This window comes from Salmo salar, chromosome 14 (genome assembly GCF_965601325.2).
Source record: "Salmo salar chromosome 14, fSalSal1, whole genome shotgun sequence".
NCBI lineage: Eukaryota > Metazoa > Chordata > Actinopteri > Salmoniformes > Salmonidae > Salmo > Salmo salar.
The window spans coordinates 66820478-66838062 of NC_138304.1; the positions used below are offsets into that span (position 1 = coordinate 66820478).

Consider the following 17585-nt stretch of genomic DNA (forward strand, 5'->3'; position numbering starts at 1 on the left):
TAGGAGAGTGCGAGGAGATGCAGACAGAGAGAGCATTGTTTGGAGACTTCTGCGGTGCACTTACACAATCAGTCTGTAGACATTGGGAGATGGTGGGAGAGGGAAAGCGAAGGAGAGAGCGAAAGAGAGCGAGCGAATGAAAGGCAGAGAAAAAGAGCAAAATATAGTATGCTGAAGAATATGCCATTTGCTGAAACAAATGTTCCTACAAAGGAACAAAAAATATCCTAGAAAGACAACACAATACGCTGCAGTAAAAAGAAAGAAGAAACTCAGGTGGCAGTCCTGATTCAACATGACCTTGACTTGAATCTGACTTTGACTTTCCCCACACAAAAACTTTAGAAATCAAAAGAGTTCATAGGTTTGGAAGGGTTCCACTTCGAAGCCATTGCCAGGTGGCACGTACCCAGGTTACCTCTCACTCTCAAAACAGACAGAGGATCAGGGATGATACTCTATGTAAAGGGAATAGCTGACTCCCATAAGTCCTACTGTAGCAGCCGCAGAGCCCTATGGGAGGAGATAGCAAGAGAGTTGGAGGGGTGAAGGTGGGAGGAGCAAGTGTACGAGCGGTGCCAAGATAAGATGTACTAGAGAGGATCACTCTCCGAGGTGATGGTAAGCATTCATGTCTTGAATTACTCATCTGGTATACAGTGCCTACAGAAAGTATTCACACCCCTTGACTTTTTCCACATTTTGTTGTGTTACAGCCTTAATTTAACATGGATTACATTGAGATTTTGAGAACTGGCCTAAACACAATTCCCCATAATGTCAAAAGTGGAATTATGTTTTTAGAAATATTTACAAATTAATTAAAAATGAAAAGCTGAAATAGCTTGAGTCAATAATTATTCAACCCCATTGTATGGCATGCCTAAATAAGTTCAGGAATAAAAATAACAAGTCATATAATAAGTTGCATGGACTGACTGTGTGCAAGAATAGTGTTAAACATGATTTTTGAATGACTCTCATCTCTGTACCCCACACATACAGATAATTTTAAGCTCCCTCAGTCCAGCAGTGCTTTTCAAACAGATTCAACCACAAAGACCAGGGAGGTTTTCCAATCCCCAGCAAAGGGCACTTGTAGGTAGATGGGTAAAAACAAAAAAAACAGACATTGAATATCCCTTTGAGCATGGGAAGTTAATAATTATGTATTGATACACCCTGGATGGTGTATCAATACACCCAGTCACTACAACGATACAGGCGTCCTTCCGAACTCCTGAGCGGCAGGTAGCCTAGCGGTTAAGAGCGTTGGGCCAGTAACCAAAGGGTTACTGGTTCGAATCCCCAATTAGACTAGGTGAGAAAAAAAAAATCTGTCTTGCCCTTGAGCAAGGCACTTAACCCTATATGTCACTCTGGATAAGAGCGTCTGCTAAATTACTAAATGTAAAACTCAGATGCCGGGAAGACAGAAGGAAACCGCTCAGGGATTTCACCAATGGTGAATTTAAAACAGTTACAGAGTTTAAATGATTGTGACAGGATGGATCAACAACATTGTAGTTACTCCACAATACTAACCTAAATGACAGAGTGAAAAGAAGACAGTACAGGCTAAAAAAAACTGATTGCAATGAGGCGCTAAAGTAAAACTGCAAAAAATGTCCTGAATACAAAGTGTTATGTTTGGGGCAAATCCAATACGTCACTGAGTATCACTGTTCATCTTGTCAAGCATGGTGGTGGCAGCATCATGTTATGGGTATGCTTGTCATCAGCAAGGACTAAGGAGTTTTTTTTAGGATAAAAAACAGAATAGAGCTTAGCACAGCCAAAATCCTAGAAAACCTGTTTGCCTGCTTTCCAACAGACACTGGGAGACAAATTCACTTTTCAGCAGGACAATAACCTAAAACACAAGGTCAAATATACACTTGAGTTCTTACCAAGACGACATTGAATGTTCCTGAGTGGCCAAGTTAAAGTTTTGACTTAAAATTGGCTTGAAAATCTATGGAAAGACTTAAAAATGGCTTTCTAGCAATGATCAACAACCAACTTGACAGAGCTCAAATAATTTTTTGAAGAATAACGTGCAAATATTGTACAATCCAGGTATGAAAATCTCTTAGAGACTTACCCAGAAAGGTAAGAAAGGATTCTAACATGTATTGACTCAGGGGTGTGAGAAATTAGATATTTCTGTATTTCATTTTGAATAAATTTGGTAACATTTCTAAAAACATGTTTTCACTTTGTCATTATGGGGTATTGTGTGTAGATGGGTGAGAGAAGAAAAAAAATAGCTATTTTAAATTTAGGCTGTAAAAAAACGAAATGTGTAATAAGTCAAGGGGTGTGAATACTTTCTGAAGGCTATGAATGTTATCTACTGTGCCTGCTGTGTGCATCGAGACTGCATGAAAGCTAAACAATTCCAAAATCCAACCACTATAGGAAAGAGCATTTGCTGTTTCAGTGTGCCAACAATGCACCCTACAACAAGGGTTTGCAACAAAATCTCACAACCACAAAGCTACTTTCTCTCAAACTACTTCACTTCTCCCACTATCAACCCCATACACTAATACCATAGTTGTCCATTCAAGCCATCTGTCAAAAGCCATATTTACAGCAATTTAATTTCCTCCAAGGTGCCTAAACCCAAGTAATTCAATCAATCTGAGCTGTGCTTACAGAAGTGGGAAATACCTGCGATGAGATTTGGAAACTCAGTGGTATATCAGTCTCTAATATCCAGGCTGTATCACAACCGGCCGTGATTGGGAGTCCCATAGGGCGGCGCACAATTTGCCCAGCACCGTCCGGGCTTGGCCGGTGTAGGCCGTCATTGTAACTAGGAATTTGTTCTTAACTGACTTGCCTAGTTAAATAAAAGGTTAAATAAAAGGTCAAATAAAAAAATCAAAATAAAGATGCAAGGGAAAGTCAAGGCTTCACTGTCACTGCACCGCTCTCTTCCTGAGAGACATATTCCAGGAGCTAGAGCTTAGTAGTGACTGCAGTGTGTGTGTGTGCACGCGCGTTGTACACACCTTGGCACTGCTGTCGGAATGGCGTCTGGCGCACGCTTGGAGTTGGTTCATCCAGAACTGCTGCTCTTTGGCGTCGGATGCTACGGAGACACAAAAGGAGCGAATCAAAAATGTTCATTTCCGATAACCATCATCATCACAATGGGAGAAATAGGAAATCATCATCATACGAGTTAATGGTCAGTTCAATATGTAGGTAGTCATCACAAAATGTATGTCATTATGTATTGCATATCACTTTTCAGGTTGACATCCAATTTGTGTCTGACACATTATCAGCCAATGTGCTGTGTATTCCGTTACAGGGTCCCGGTCTGATAACAGTAGTACATCAGTACTGTAGTGCATCAGATTTGTTATGTTGATCCCAAACTCCCTGTGTAGGGGCTTGTAAACTACTGAACTTTACAATAGTGTCTGTGTCCATATTCTACAACTCACTAAAACATATTCTAAGACACACTTTCTGATTGATGGAAAGCTTGATCTTTAACCTAAACTCTCAATGATGGGGGGGTGGCAACAGTGTCTGTGCGATTACCTAAGATGGCAGACATTTCACAGGCCCAGAGACAGCCTGCTATCCAAACACTAACCATGGAAAAAGTGACTCACTGGATAGTAAACTGCCCTCCGAGGCCAGACATGCCAATAAGCCCGTTTCATTTCATTAACCGATTAATTGGCAGAGCCCGCTTTGTCCAGCCTGATGTCTACAAATGGTACAACCTCTTTTGTCTAGACTAGCTAGACCAACTGGGGATATCATTGTGACTGACTGGTTAAAACTTTACTTCAACAGCAATTCAGCATCTCAACCTATTATTCAGTGAGATACAATTTGATAGTATGTACCAAAGTCTCCAGTCTCCATGGTAACGCTCCAAGGAGAAAATAAGAACATTTCATTAGCAATGGAACCGAATATAGCAGCAATGTCTGAACTCCTGGAGTCCTTAATAGTGATTAACTGAAACAAATGGGCACGACCATGAACGGTGGAGCGCGGAATGCTGAATCTATTCATGCGAGTTTAGCTCGAGAAAGAGTCATTTCTCGGAACGGTAATGGCCTCATTTGAGCACTGTGACATGAGTTTCTGTCAATCACTTAAGGCCTATACTATTTTTCAAGCACCTGAAATGTCGCTTGAGTGAAGAGGCAGGAGGAGACACATCCACACTAACAAATGTCTATGGGACACTTAAAACAGTGAACAGCTCCTCTGCTCTCTCAAGAAGAAGGCTGTGTTCATGTAGGCCATTCATAATGAAACACCTGTACCCAGCTGTCTGTTAAGACCCTTCCTCCCATTGATTCCTTCTACATCATCAGCATATCTTTTCCTTTCAAAACGTCTCAGTTTAGAATCTGCAACACATTTAGAGCAGCAATTATGGGTCTTGATTTATACAAGCTTTGCCGTGATTGTACATAATTAGCTAGCTGTAATGAACAGAGGTGGATCTGGCAGTGCTGAGCAGTTATGTTTATATGCAAATATGCACCTGTTTTGAATGGTGAAAAGGACGCTAAGTCGCTAACATGAGCTACTTGCACACTAATCCTTACTTAGCGAAGACCAGGTGGTTCTTGTGCTCGGTCTAAAAAAGGTAACCCCAAAAGACTGCCAATGCTAATCAAAGATTCAAAGCTGGTGTTCTGTTCAAAAAGGTCCCTGGTTTGGAGTTGGAGGGCTGGCAGTTCCATTCAGTTGATGAATGAACCACGCTTGTTTTGGCAAACGAGAACAAGCAGCACAACACAGTCCGACCTATTCGCAATGAGGAACAACTGTCTCCCGTCCTAGTCAACAATGCTCGACACATACCATTTAAATAACACCAGCTCTGCATTTCAATAAAGGGGTTCAACATACACTTCAGTATAGACTCAGAGAGCACTAATGTCTATCCACTGCCATTCAAGCATTTAACCATGACCATGTAATTACACTGACGCTAATTACAGTGATCGAGTGGATGTTGTTGGCTAAAATAATAGTCTCATACTTTTGAGGGAGCTGGTGGGGGATCTGATTAAGGTGAATGGAGATAATATGACAGGGCAGCACACTGAAAATGTACTTCATAGCTGATGGAACGTTATTAAACATGACTACTATGGAACAGTAGGGATTATTGCAGTTGCTGGGAAGAACATAAGCCCGAGGCTTATCCTACGTAGTGCAAGCGTTAAAAATAAAATACAAATCACTAATTGGTCTTTTGACCAGTCAGATCCACTCTGAAAAAGATCTGATGTGATTGGTCAAAAGACCAATTAGTGGAAAAAAAGATCAGAATTGGGCTGCCTGTGTAAACGCCGCCTATGTCACCAGATCTCAACCCAATTGAACAATTGTGGGAGATTCTAGCGTGGCGCCTGACAGCGTTTTTCACCACTTTCAACAAAACAGTTCCAGAGACTTGTAGAATCTATGCCAAGGCGCAATGAAGCCATTCTGGCTCGTGGTGGCCCGACGCTCTATTAAAGCCAAACACATCATTCAGCACGCTGTGTTTTTGCTACCACCCGCTATAGACGTGTGACTTGACATTTTCACTTGATTCTAGTGTAAAAATCGGTGTGCACTCAGTTCGCAAATTAAAGCTAGCATCTCTGAACAGAGTACCAAGTACTCTCTGCCAGCAAATGCTATTGGTGTGTCTGAGCCCTGAGACACTATGTTGGTGTTTCCTTTATTTTGCCATCCCTAGTAGGTAGAAGTAATATGGATCCTTATTCTAGATTAGATTGAATTTGTTCTATCAATATTAAATATTTTATAAACTGGATGGTTCGAGACCTGAATTCTGATTGGCTGATAGCTGTGGTATATCAGACCGTATACCACGGGTATGACAAAAATGTATTTTTACTGCTCTAATTACGTTGGTAGACAGTTTATAATAGCAATAAGGCACCTCGGGGGTTTGTGGTATATTGCCAATATACCACGGCTAGGGGCTGTGTCCAGGCACACCGCGATGCCTCAGCCTCCAGTATTTATGCTGCAGTAGTTTATGTGTCGGGGGGCTAGGGTCAGTCTGTTACATCTGGAGTATTTCTCTTGTCTTATCCGGTGTCCTGTGTGAATTTAAATATGCTCTCTCTAATTCTCTGTTTCTGTCTTTCTCTCGGAGGACCTGAGCCCTAGGACCATGCCTCAGGACTACCTGGTATGATGACTCCTTGCTGTCCCCAGTCCACCTGGCCGTGCTGCTGCTCCAGCTTCAACTGTTCTGCCTGCGGCTATGGAACCCTGACCTGTTCACCGGACGTGCTTGTTGCACCCTCGACAACTACTATGATTATTATTATTTGACCATGCTGGTCATTTATGAACATTTTAACATCTTGACCATGTTCTGTTATAATATCCACCCTGCACAGCCAGAAGAGGACTGGCCACCCCTCATAGCCTGGTTCCTCTCTAGGTTTCTTCCTAGGTTTTTGGCCTTTCTAGGGAGTTTTTCCTAGCCACCGTGCTTCTTTCACATGCTTTGCTTGCTGTTTGGGGTTTTAGGCTGGGTTTCTGTACAGCACTTTGAGATATCAGCTGATGTACGAAGGGCTATATAAATAAATTTGATTTGATTTGATGCGTCGTACATAAGAACAGCCCTCAGTCGTAGTACATTGGCCTTACTGCTTAATAATAATACTTCAATAATTCACAATAATGTCTGATATGCAGTCAGGCATCTCAAATGGTCCCCTTGAAAAGCCGTGAAAATAACTTGACCCTTCTAAACACCCTCGTGTCTTATTCCTGGCATCATCTGATCAACAGCTTTAAAATTTGCCATTTGATAATTCAAACAGGATTTAATTCATGCCGTTTTCACCTTTTTATTTCATACACTCTGGAGCAATGAGCATGGCTCCGGGCGAAGCGCAAAACATAAAGCTCCCGCTTATTCGACTAAAACTAATTACCTTATGCTGCCTTGGTTGGGTATCAGATGAAGACGCAGCCTGTGCTTTAGCGTCTGTATCAGATCTCACATAATTCCACATGGCTTGAATACGACATTCTTAAATTCAACTCAAAATGTTTATTAAAAAGAGTTGAGATCAAATGTTCGACCAAGGACACCTGAAGGGAGATTATTGGCTTACAGAAATATGCACCTTCTCCAGTGACTTGACGTTTGACAGTTTGTGAAGGGGGATTCAAGGACACCCACATCATGAAAAGAAAAGGACACATTCACAGCTGGGCTGTACAAAAATCATACGGCGATACCACAGAGGTCTGTTGTTGCAGAATCACCAAACAGGAAACGTGTTCCTGGTTGAACCTTGAACTTCTCCCTTCCCGGTAGAAGCCTGGGTTTCCATGACAACCCGTGTGAGATTGAAGGTGCACCTACTAATTCTTAGGTCAAAGACTCATGAAAGGTTGCTACACTCACAGGGCGGTGGGTATTGTTCCCCGTCATTTGGCTTAATTCAAAATGTCACCATCCCAATCAGAGGAATGACTTGTATGCCACTAAGTATAGCGTTTAGACCTTCCAAATAAAAACATACACTCAACTAGCTTCTTTGACAAGGATTGTAATTTAACCTTTTATTTAAGCTGTATCTAGTTCCATCCCTACATTGTAGACAGTGGATCCCTGCTCTTACATTGATTTGCTACAATTACTTATCCTCTGTGGGACTATATTTTCTGCTCGGCGCTCAATAGATGGACCACTGAGTCATCCACAGATACAGGGCAAGTTATTCCGATACCTCCCTTGGGGAATGTACAGGGACATTCCGCAAACTAAAGCGACAGGGAGTCTCTTGCTTCATCAGCGGATGCAGGCTTTGGACTAGGGCCGGGACGAACTGCGATACTTATTAGTATCATGGCAAGGAAACGAAACACAAATCGGAGTCAATATCTTCAGGTAAACAGCCCTAACGTTGGAAACAAACATCATTATGTTGTCATCCAGAGTCACATTTATTTTTTTCCCCAAGCTATAGCACACAATATTTTACATACAGCAGGTTAAAAACCTGGATCAAAAAAGGATCAAAAGAGTTTGGTCTACTTCGTCTTTTCATTTTTGGTATCATCCCACCCCTACTTCCGAACAGAGCGAGCCTGTAGCATAGTGACCAGTTTAAACCCAATGGACCTAGGCCTCAACCATAGCTCATAGAGGGGAGTGTCCCTTTTGACAGGAAGTTTCGACCAGTACAGTTACCCTGTTCAAACTTTCAGCAATGCGACAAGGCAGCTTATACAGAATACCCGTGTAGCCCACTCATGCTAGCTCAAGAGAACTCCTGTCAAGTGTGGGAAATGGACTTGGCAAAATGAAAGTTAGTAATGTGACTCATGAAATATTCATGAAGCTAAGTTACAACATCACAGGTTCAATTTCTTTATATACTTTTCCAAAACAAAGACTGGGTTGTTGGGAATGTTTTCCCCCCAGTGCACAATTTAAGCTGCTGAAGTGGTATCACTATATTGCGCAACCGCAAAACACCCACAAGGCAACGCAATCTTCCCACTGTCCCCATGGAATCTCCCTGAATACCCAATCTCTGACTAATAAGGGTTAGTGTACCTCTGAGCTTGTAAAGCTCGCCATTGAATGAGTTGACGATAAACATGTGTGGTGCCTCATCACTCTGGACAACCGATGCACCAATCAGAGGCAGGGAACCCCTGGGCTTCTGGCTCTTGCCATGTTCATGTACAAAGTACTGCAGCTGTCCCAGCTCTGGATCCAGCACAAAGTACCTGTAGGAGAGGGTGAGAAAAAGGGAGGGGGTAGTAAAATAGAAGAACAAAAAGAGGGGAGAGAAACATTTATATGATCATTTGTTTGTATGTCCTCATCATTGTTTAAAACTTATTCTATTGCTTTAGCAGTAATTGCAACAGCTAAGTAATACAGTGATGATCGAGAGAGCGAGAGAGCACACATACAGGATGGGTGAAATCCACCACTAAAATTCCTCTCACCTTTCATGCAAAAAGCTTGCCAGATTTACAGGAGCTCTTCATTATAGAAGCTTCAGCCACATTACTGAGCGTATTAAGAAGTGACATCAACACCTACCCACCAACTAAATCTCAAACTACCCAAGTAGCCATTAGAGTGTATAGGTACCATGAGTGGAGCAGCTGGAGCCCACAGCTCGCGGACTGAACATTTCACACAATCAGACAGGTTTGGAACCTTTGTGATTAATAAATGCCTCCTAGCTTAGGCCTAACTGAAATACAGTCAGAGCCTGCGAGTCTGCAATGACACACACAGAGCAAGTAAAGGACACACACACACAGAGACCCTGGCTATGGGACATAGCCTATTGGACTGACTTGTCACAAAGCATTCATGACATAGATAGCGTGTCACCCTGTTTGGTTGGCTTTTCATTGTACGGCCATCTAAACCCAGAAGTGTTGTTAACCGGAAATTCTTGCTGCCGATCAATCGTTTCTTTCCATGTGCTATTAGAGAAGCAGCTCTATTGACCAATTGACCTGGCTTTGGAACAAGCCGAGTGAGCACTTACTTACAGGTCAATACAACCCACAGACAAAAAAACAACACAATCCTCCACACTGCCACTACCGAGAGCATCATCATAGACCGTTTTCACATTGACGACGGCAAAGGGATATTTTCGAGAGGCATCGATTCTCGAGAGACAATACCGTTGTGTAAACTAGAAGAAAAAAAATTGTGTCGAGCGCTACCTCGGGAGGTTGCGCACGGCACTGGCCCAACAATTGCCCCCCTTTGAGCGTGGCAGTGTAATCAGAATTGTCTCGTTGAGCTGAACACTACTACAGTATAAATGGTAATAACAGAGCAATGTTTTTTTATACAGCTGAAATGTTTTTGATTGTATGATCTACTAATAGAATATTTTTTTTCAATTTGTAACATTGCGTGATGATTTCTGAGGTGGTGAGGGGAAATAGTTTTGCTGGGGCCCAGAGTTTTTCCTGATCTGATAGGCTAACTTCACCAGGTAAAACTCTGAACCCTAGTGGTATGGTAGGTCATAGTAATACGTCAACCAGTTTTAAATAACAGTTTTATATGGGCTATGGTGGGCCCAGATTCTTTCTAATCAGGTCAAATGGTTAAAAAAAATCCTGGGAAAAGTTCTGGCCCTAGGGAGGATGAAAACAAAGTCCTGTCAAACAAATCATGAGACGAAACAATCAAAAAAGCAGTACTTTGTCCCTCTTTTTAACACTTGTGTCAATATTTTCTATTAAACCTAACCTGCTGTGCTGATCTCTGCAACATGGATAGATGGAAATCGCCACACAATGCTACAAGAAACAAACACAGAGTGTACAAAACATTAACACCTTAATATCGAGTTGTGCGCCCTCATGTGCGCCCTCATTCGTCATACATTTGGATAAAACTGATAAATAATGCCATTTTACCACCATCTTTATATCTCTAAACATAATACTATAGGAGAAACTGCGTAAAGCACTAACTGCAAGCTCAAGTCATGTTAAATAAACCAAAAATCTAGACAAAGCACACTAATTGGACCGAGTGTTCTCTCTACTACACCGGCTCTGACGCTCGTCAGATGTGGCAGGGCTTGCAAACTATTACGGATTACAAAAGGAAATCCAGCTGCGAGCTGTCCAGTGACGTGAGCCTAGCAGATCAGCTAAATACCTCCTATACTCGCGTCAAAGAAAGCAACACTGAACCATGCATGAGAGCACCAGCTGTTCCGGACGACTGTGTGATCACGCTCGCTATAGCCAATGTGAGAAAGACCTTTAAAACAGGTTAACATTCACAAGGCAGCAGAGCCAGATGGATTACCAGGACATGTACTCAGAGCATGCACTGACCAGCTGGCAAGTGTCTTCACTGACATTTTTAACCTCTCCCCGACCCAGTCGGTAATACATACGTTTCAAGCAGACCATCATAGTCCCTGTGCCCAAGAACGCCAATGTAACCTGTAAATTACTATTGCCCCTGTAGCACTCACAAATACTTTGAAAAGACTGGCCATGGCTCACATCAACACCATTATCCCAGACACCCTGGACCCACTCCAATTCACATACCGCCCCAATAGATCCACAGATGATGCAATCTCTACAGCACTCCATACTGCCCTTTCCAACTGGACAAAAGGAACACATATGTAAGAATGATGTTCATGGACTACAGCTCAGCACTAAACTAAGGACACAGGGATTAAACATCTCCCTCTGCAACTGGATGCTGAACTTCCTGACAGGCCACCAGCAGTATACTAAACTGCATTCCACAGCTGGCTTGCCTCTGAAGCTAAGCAGGATTGGTCTTGTTCAGTCCCTGGATGGGAGACCAGATGCTGCTGGAAATGGTGTTGGAGGGCCAGTAGAAGCTCTGGTCTAAAAAAAAAAATATATATATATATATAATATAATATATATATATATATATATATATATATATTATATATATATATATATATATATATATATATATACCAATTCCCCAGTGCAATGTGTAGGGTGCCGTCTTTCAGATGGGACATTAAACAGTGTCCTGACTCTGTGGTCACTAAAGATCCCATGGCACTTATCCCGGAGTCCTGGCTAAAGTCCCAATTTGACCCTCATAACTATTCCCAAGGTCGTTGCTGTAAATGAGAATGTGTTCAGTCAACTGACCAGGTTAAATAAAATAAAACTGGTGAGGGTGGGCAACAACACATCTGACCCTCAACACGGGGACCCCTCAGGTGTGCGTGCTTATGGGTTGGTTAACCTGTTCAAAACAACTTGGAAGTCAAATCATGACGTCAGTGATCCTAAGGTTGGAAAGTCGGAGCTCTACAAAGAGAACCGAGTTGGAATTCTGAGTTGGATGACCGTTCAAATAGATTTTTCCCCAGTCGGAGCTAGTTTTTTGTCCAAAGTTCCCAGTTGTTTTCAACACGGCATAAGTCCCCTCCTGTACTCCTTGTTCACCCATGACTCAACATGGCTGTAGTGGAGCGGGTCAAGAGCTTAAAGTTCCTCGGTGTCCACATCACTAAGGACCTATCATGGTCCAAACTAGAGGTCGACCGATTAAATCGGAATGGCCGATTAATTAGGGCCGATTTCAAGTTTTCATAACAATCGGTAATCGGTATTTTTGGCCACCGATTTGCCGATTTTTTTATGTATTTTTTTTTTTTACCTTTATTTAACTAGGCAAGTCAGTTAAGAACACATTCTTATTTTCAATGACGGCCTAGGAACGGTGGGTTAACTGCCTTGTTCAGGGGCAGAATGACAGATTTTTACCTTGTCAGCTTGGGGATGCAACCTTACATTAACTAGCGCAACGATCTTACCACCTGCTTTACGTTGCCAAGGTAAGTTGCTAGCTAGCATTAAACTTATCTTATAAAAAAACAATCAATCAATCAATCATAAACACTAGTTAACTACACATGGTTGATGATATTACTAGTTTATCTAGCCTGTCCTGCTTTGCATATAATCGATGCGGTGCGCATTCGCGAAAAAGGACTGTCTTTGCTCCGACGTGTAGTTAATCATAAACATCAATGTCTTTCTTAAAATCAATACACAAGTATATATTTTTAAACCTGCATATTTAGTTAATATTACCTGCTAACATGAATTTCTTTTAACTAGGGAAAATATGTCACTTCTCTTGCAAACAGAGTCAGGGTTTTTGCAGCAGTTTGGGCCGCCTGGCTTGTTGCGAACTGTGAAGACTATTTCTTCCTAACAAAGACAGCAGACTTCGCCAAACGGGGATGATTTAACAAAAGCACATTTGCGAAAAAAAGCACAATCGTTGCACGACTGTACCTAACCATAAACATCAATGCCTTTCTTAAAATCAATACACAGAAGTATATATTTTTAAACCTGCATATTTAGCTAAAAGAAATCCAGGTTAGCAGGCAATATTAACCAGGTGAAATTGTGTCAGTTCTCTTTAGTTCGTTGCACGCAGAATCAGGGTATACAGAATCTGGCTCGTTGCGAACTAATTTGCCAGAATTTTACGGAACTATGAAATAACATTGTAGGTTGTGCGATGTAACAGGAATATTTAGACTTATGGATGCCACCCGTTAGATAAAATACGGAACGGTTCCGTATGTCACTGAAAGAATAATGTTTTCGAGATGATAGGTCATTAATATGGTCAAATCCGGAAACTAAGGTTTATTATATTATAGTTAAGTCTATGATTTGATATTTGATAGAGCAGTCTGACTGAGCGGTGGTAGGCAGCAGCAGGCTCGTAATAGTCAAAGATATATGGTTTAGAGAGAAATAGTCGACGCGTCATAATTCCTGTAATAACTTGCGGCTGAACTTGCAAGGGGTTCCTTCGTTATTTTACCGTTCATGTCTTCCATAGAGAATGTCTTGATCTACTTCAAATAAGGTCTGTGTTTTGTGCTTAAACCGCCTCGGCGTTTTGATACCCGTGTAAATCTCACTAGGTAACGTTTGTCAACATATTTTCATGAATCCACTCTACAAAAAAAATTTGCTTCGCTTATATTGATCAGAGTTATATCCTATGGATATGTACACAGTTATAAAATTGGCAAGGTGGTGTAAGCCTAAACCAAACACAGACCTTATTTTAAGTTAATCTAAAAATATTCTATGGAATAAATGAAGGAACCGCTTTTCAGATTTTGCTAGAAGGTGTCATGGGAATTGTGACTCGCACTTTGGTAGTCAATTCTTACATGCCCATTATTAAAAAAGGATTTCCTGCATATAGAAATTACAGTTTTTGTTTTCAGCATTCATCACAGGTAACTTAAACTCTATTTTTATTATTCAAACAGTTGAGAGTATTTGTCTCCTAAGCAGACTCTTCAGTATCGTTGCCACTTCAGAGCTGTGTGTGTGTGTGTGTGTGTGTGTATATATATATACTGCTCAAAAAATAAAGGGAACGCTTAAACAACACATCCTAGATCTGAATGAAAGAAATAATCTTATTAAATACTTATTTCTTTACATAGTTGAATGTGCTGACAACAAAATCACACAAAAATAATCAATGCAAATCCAACTTATCAATCCATGGAGGTCTGGATTTGGAGTCACACTCAAAATTAAAGTGGAAAACCACACTACAGGCTGATCCAACATTGATGTAATGTCCTTAAAACAAGTCAAAATGAGGCTCAGTAGTGTGTGTGGCCTCCACGTGCCTGTATGACCTCCCTACAACGCCTGGGCATGCTCCTGATGAGGTGGCGGATGGTCTCCTGAGGGATCTCCTCCCAGACCTGGACTAAAGCATCCGCCAACTCCTGGACAGTCTGTGGTGCAACGTGGCGTTGGTGGATGGAGCGAGACATGATGTCCCAGATGTGCTCAATTGGATTCAGGTCTGGGGAACGGGCGGGCCAGTCCATAGGATCAATGCCTTCCTCTTGCAGGAACTGCTGACACACTCCAGCCACATGAGATCTAGCATTGTCTTCCATTAGGAGGAACCCAGGGCCAACTGCACCAGCATATGGTCTCACAAGGGGTCTGAGGATCTCATCTCGGTACCTAATGGCAGTCAGGCTACCTCTGGCGAGCACATGGAGGGCTGTGCGGCCCCCCAAAGAAATGCCACCCCACACCATGACTGACCCACCGCCAAACCGGTCATGCTGGAGGATGTTGCAGGCAGCAGAACGTTCTCCATGGCGTCTCCAGACTCTGTCACGTCTGTCACGTGCTCAGTGTGAACCTGCTTTCATCTGTGAAGAGCACAGGGCGCCAGTGGTGAATTTGCCAATCTTGGTGTACTCTGGCAAATGCCAAACGTCCTGCACGGTGTTGGGCTGTAAGCACAACCCCCACCTGTGGACGTCGGGCCCTCATACCACCCTCATGGAGTCTGTTTCTGACCGTTTGAGCAGACACATGCACATTTGTGGCCTGCTGGAGGTCATTTTGCAGGGCTCTGGCAGTGCTTCTCCTGCTCCTCCTTGCACAAAGGCGGAGGTAGCGGACCTGCTGCTGGGTTGTTGCCCTCCTACGGCCTCCTCCACGTCTCCTGATGTACTGGCCTGTCTCCTGGTAGCGCTTCCATGCTCTGGACACTACGCTGACAGACACAGCAAACCTTCTTGCCACAGCTCGCATTGATGTGCCATCCTGGATGAGCTGCACTACCTGAGCCACTTGTGTGGGTTGTAGACTCCGTCTCATGCTACCACTAGAGTGAAAGCACCGCCAGCATTCAAAAGTGACCAAAACATCAGCCAGGAAGCATAGGAACTGAGAAGTGGTCTGTGGTCCCCACCTGCAGAACCACTCCTTTATTGGGGGTGTCTTGCTAATTGCCTATAATTTCCACCTGTTGTCTATTCCATTTGCACAACAGCATGTGAAATTTATTGTCAATCAGTGTTGCTTCCTAAGTGGACAGTTTGATTTCACAGAAGTGTGATTGACTTGGAGTTACATTGTGTTGTTTAAGTGTTCCCTTTTTTTTTGAGCAGTATATATATATATATACATATATATATATATATATATATATATATATATATATATATACATATATATATACATACATACATACATACATACACATATATATATATACATACACACACACACACACACACACACACACACACCATATTAAAAAAAATCATAATAATAAAATCGGCTGATTAATCGGTATGGGCTTTTTTGGTCCTCCAATAATCGGTATTGGCGTTGAAAAATCATAATCGGTCGACCTCTAGTCCAAACACACCAAGACAGTCGTGAAGAGGGCAAGACAACACCTCTTCCCCCTCAGGAGGCTGAAAATGTTTTGCATGGGCCCTCAGATCCTCAAAAAGTTCTGCAGCTGCACCATTGAGAGCATCTTGAATAGCTGCATCAGTTTGGTATGGCAACTGCTTGGCATCTGACCGCAAAGCACTACAGATGGTAGTGCGTATGACCCAGTACATCACTGGGGCTGAGCTTCCTGCCACCCAGGACCTCTATACCAGGTGGTGTCAGAGGAAGGCCCTAACAATTGTCAAAAGACTCCAGCCACCCTAGTCATAGACTGTTCGCTCTGCCGCCACACGGCAAGCATTACCGGAGCGCCATGTTTGGGACCAAAAGGCTCCTGAACAGCTTCTACCCCCAAGCCATAAGACCGCTGAACAGCTCATCAAATTGTAATGGTTTTGACTTGAGGTTATGGTTGGTTAGGGGTGGCAAGTATGTCATGCCTACCAGAGAAAAGTTGATTTCTCCTTTTGTTTCTGAGTTGGTCTCGTTTATCAGTCAAGTCTACACCAATGCAAAAGGACTTATGTAAAAGTCACCTCTGTAAAATATGCTTTGCATAAACGCTTAAACATTGAAAGAAATAACTTCAAAAACAACTGTTCTTTTGCGTTGGTTGTATTATGAAAATAAATGACCACACAAATAATAAAATGTCGCAACACAGTCTCAAAATAATAACAACTTAGGTTCACTTGTAATTGTCCCGTACCTCGGGCAAAAAAAATAATTGTCCGGACAGGTAAATGATTGAGTGAAATCCAGGTGACCTCAGTCATGCAATTGTCCTAAATAAACAGTGCGTAAAACAAGTAGCATACCAAACCCAGCACCATAAACACTCCAAGACACAATACAAATTATTAGGATTCACAATAGGCTTACTGTAACAACTTGGTGTAAAACATACACAACACGGTGGAAACCACAAGGAAAACTAATTAAATTCTGTATGGTGAAAGTTGTCAGTCGGGTCCATCAGTTGGACTCCAGCTGAGAAAAAAACAGCACCCAGACCAGGCTTTGATCAATGGAACTCTGCATCCTGCACAGCGCACCGTTCCAATTGGTACGTTTGCAGAGATATGATTCATCGCACACACGGGAGACTTAAATAGAACCTCCTTATATAACCCAAATCCTCCATATTACGCTCAGATCATAACCAGCCCAGCCATAGCATAGTTACTGAATGGTGTACGAGTGTTCAGAAGAACAGAAACCTTATTATGAAGTGTGTCCTGTGAGAAGACACCAATTTTAGAGGAAAAGAGATCCTCCTCTCTGCAACACGTGTGATACATCATGAAGACCTGAATGTGACCAGGACATTGGTTTTACAAAGTATAGTAATATTATAGTGACTACAGCCAGGTAACCTTGCTGCCAATGTAGTTAAACATGACAGAATAAGTGTCTGAAATGTCCTTGTGACCATTTCCCCCACATATTTCAAATAAAAAAAATGTGAAGCACTGAGTTAAATGTGAAAGTGCAGCATCATATGCAAAAAAACATTTGTTCATCTGGGTTGTTTTTAAATGATTTCTCCTCAGGTCTGTGCCGTCCCATTGGAAACCAGCCTCGAGTTTTGCTAAACTAGTTCAAAGAAGAAAACTTTTTGAGTTGTGGTAAAACAGTAACCCTGAAAAAGGTTGGTTTACCACACATTACAAAGCAGATACTTAAGTCCAAGTTCTACAGACTCAATAGCTTAGCTTCCAGCCCACAGTATGCATTTGATAACTGCAACTTTATTGGATGGCACCCCGCAT

At 42.1% G+C, this 17585-nt stretch overlaps 1 protein-coding gene across 3 annotated transcripts in view; it reads right to left on the minus strand.

The window, feature by feature from the left end:
• LOC106570074 (oxysterol-binding protein-related protein 10) overlaps positions 1–17585 on the minus strand; it is a 110507-nt gene that overhangs the window by 83668 nt on the left and 9254 nt on the right. For all 3 annotated transcript variants that reach the window (XM_014142035.3, XM_014142034.3, XM_014142032.3), the window contains exons 2-3: positions 8600–8775; positions 3021–3100 (exon numbers count right to left, since the gene is read on the minus strand). In XM_014142035.3, coding sequence (XP_013997510.3) covers positions 3021–3100; positions 8600–8775 — 256 coding nt within the window. The remainder of the gene's footprint in view (positions 1–3020; positions 3101–8599; positions 8776–17585) is intronic.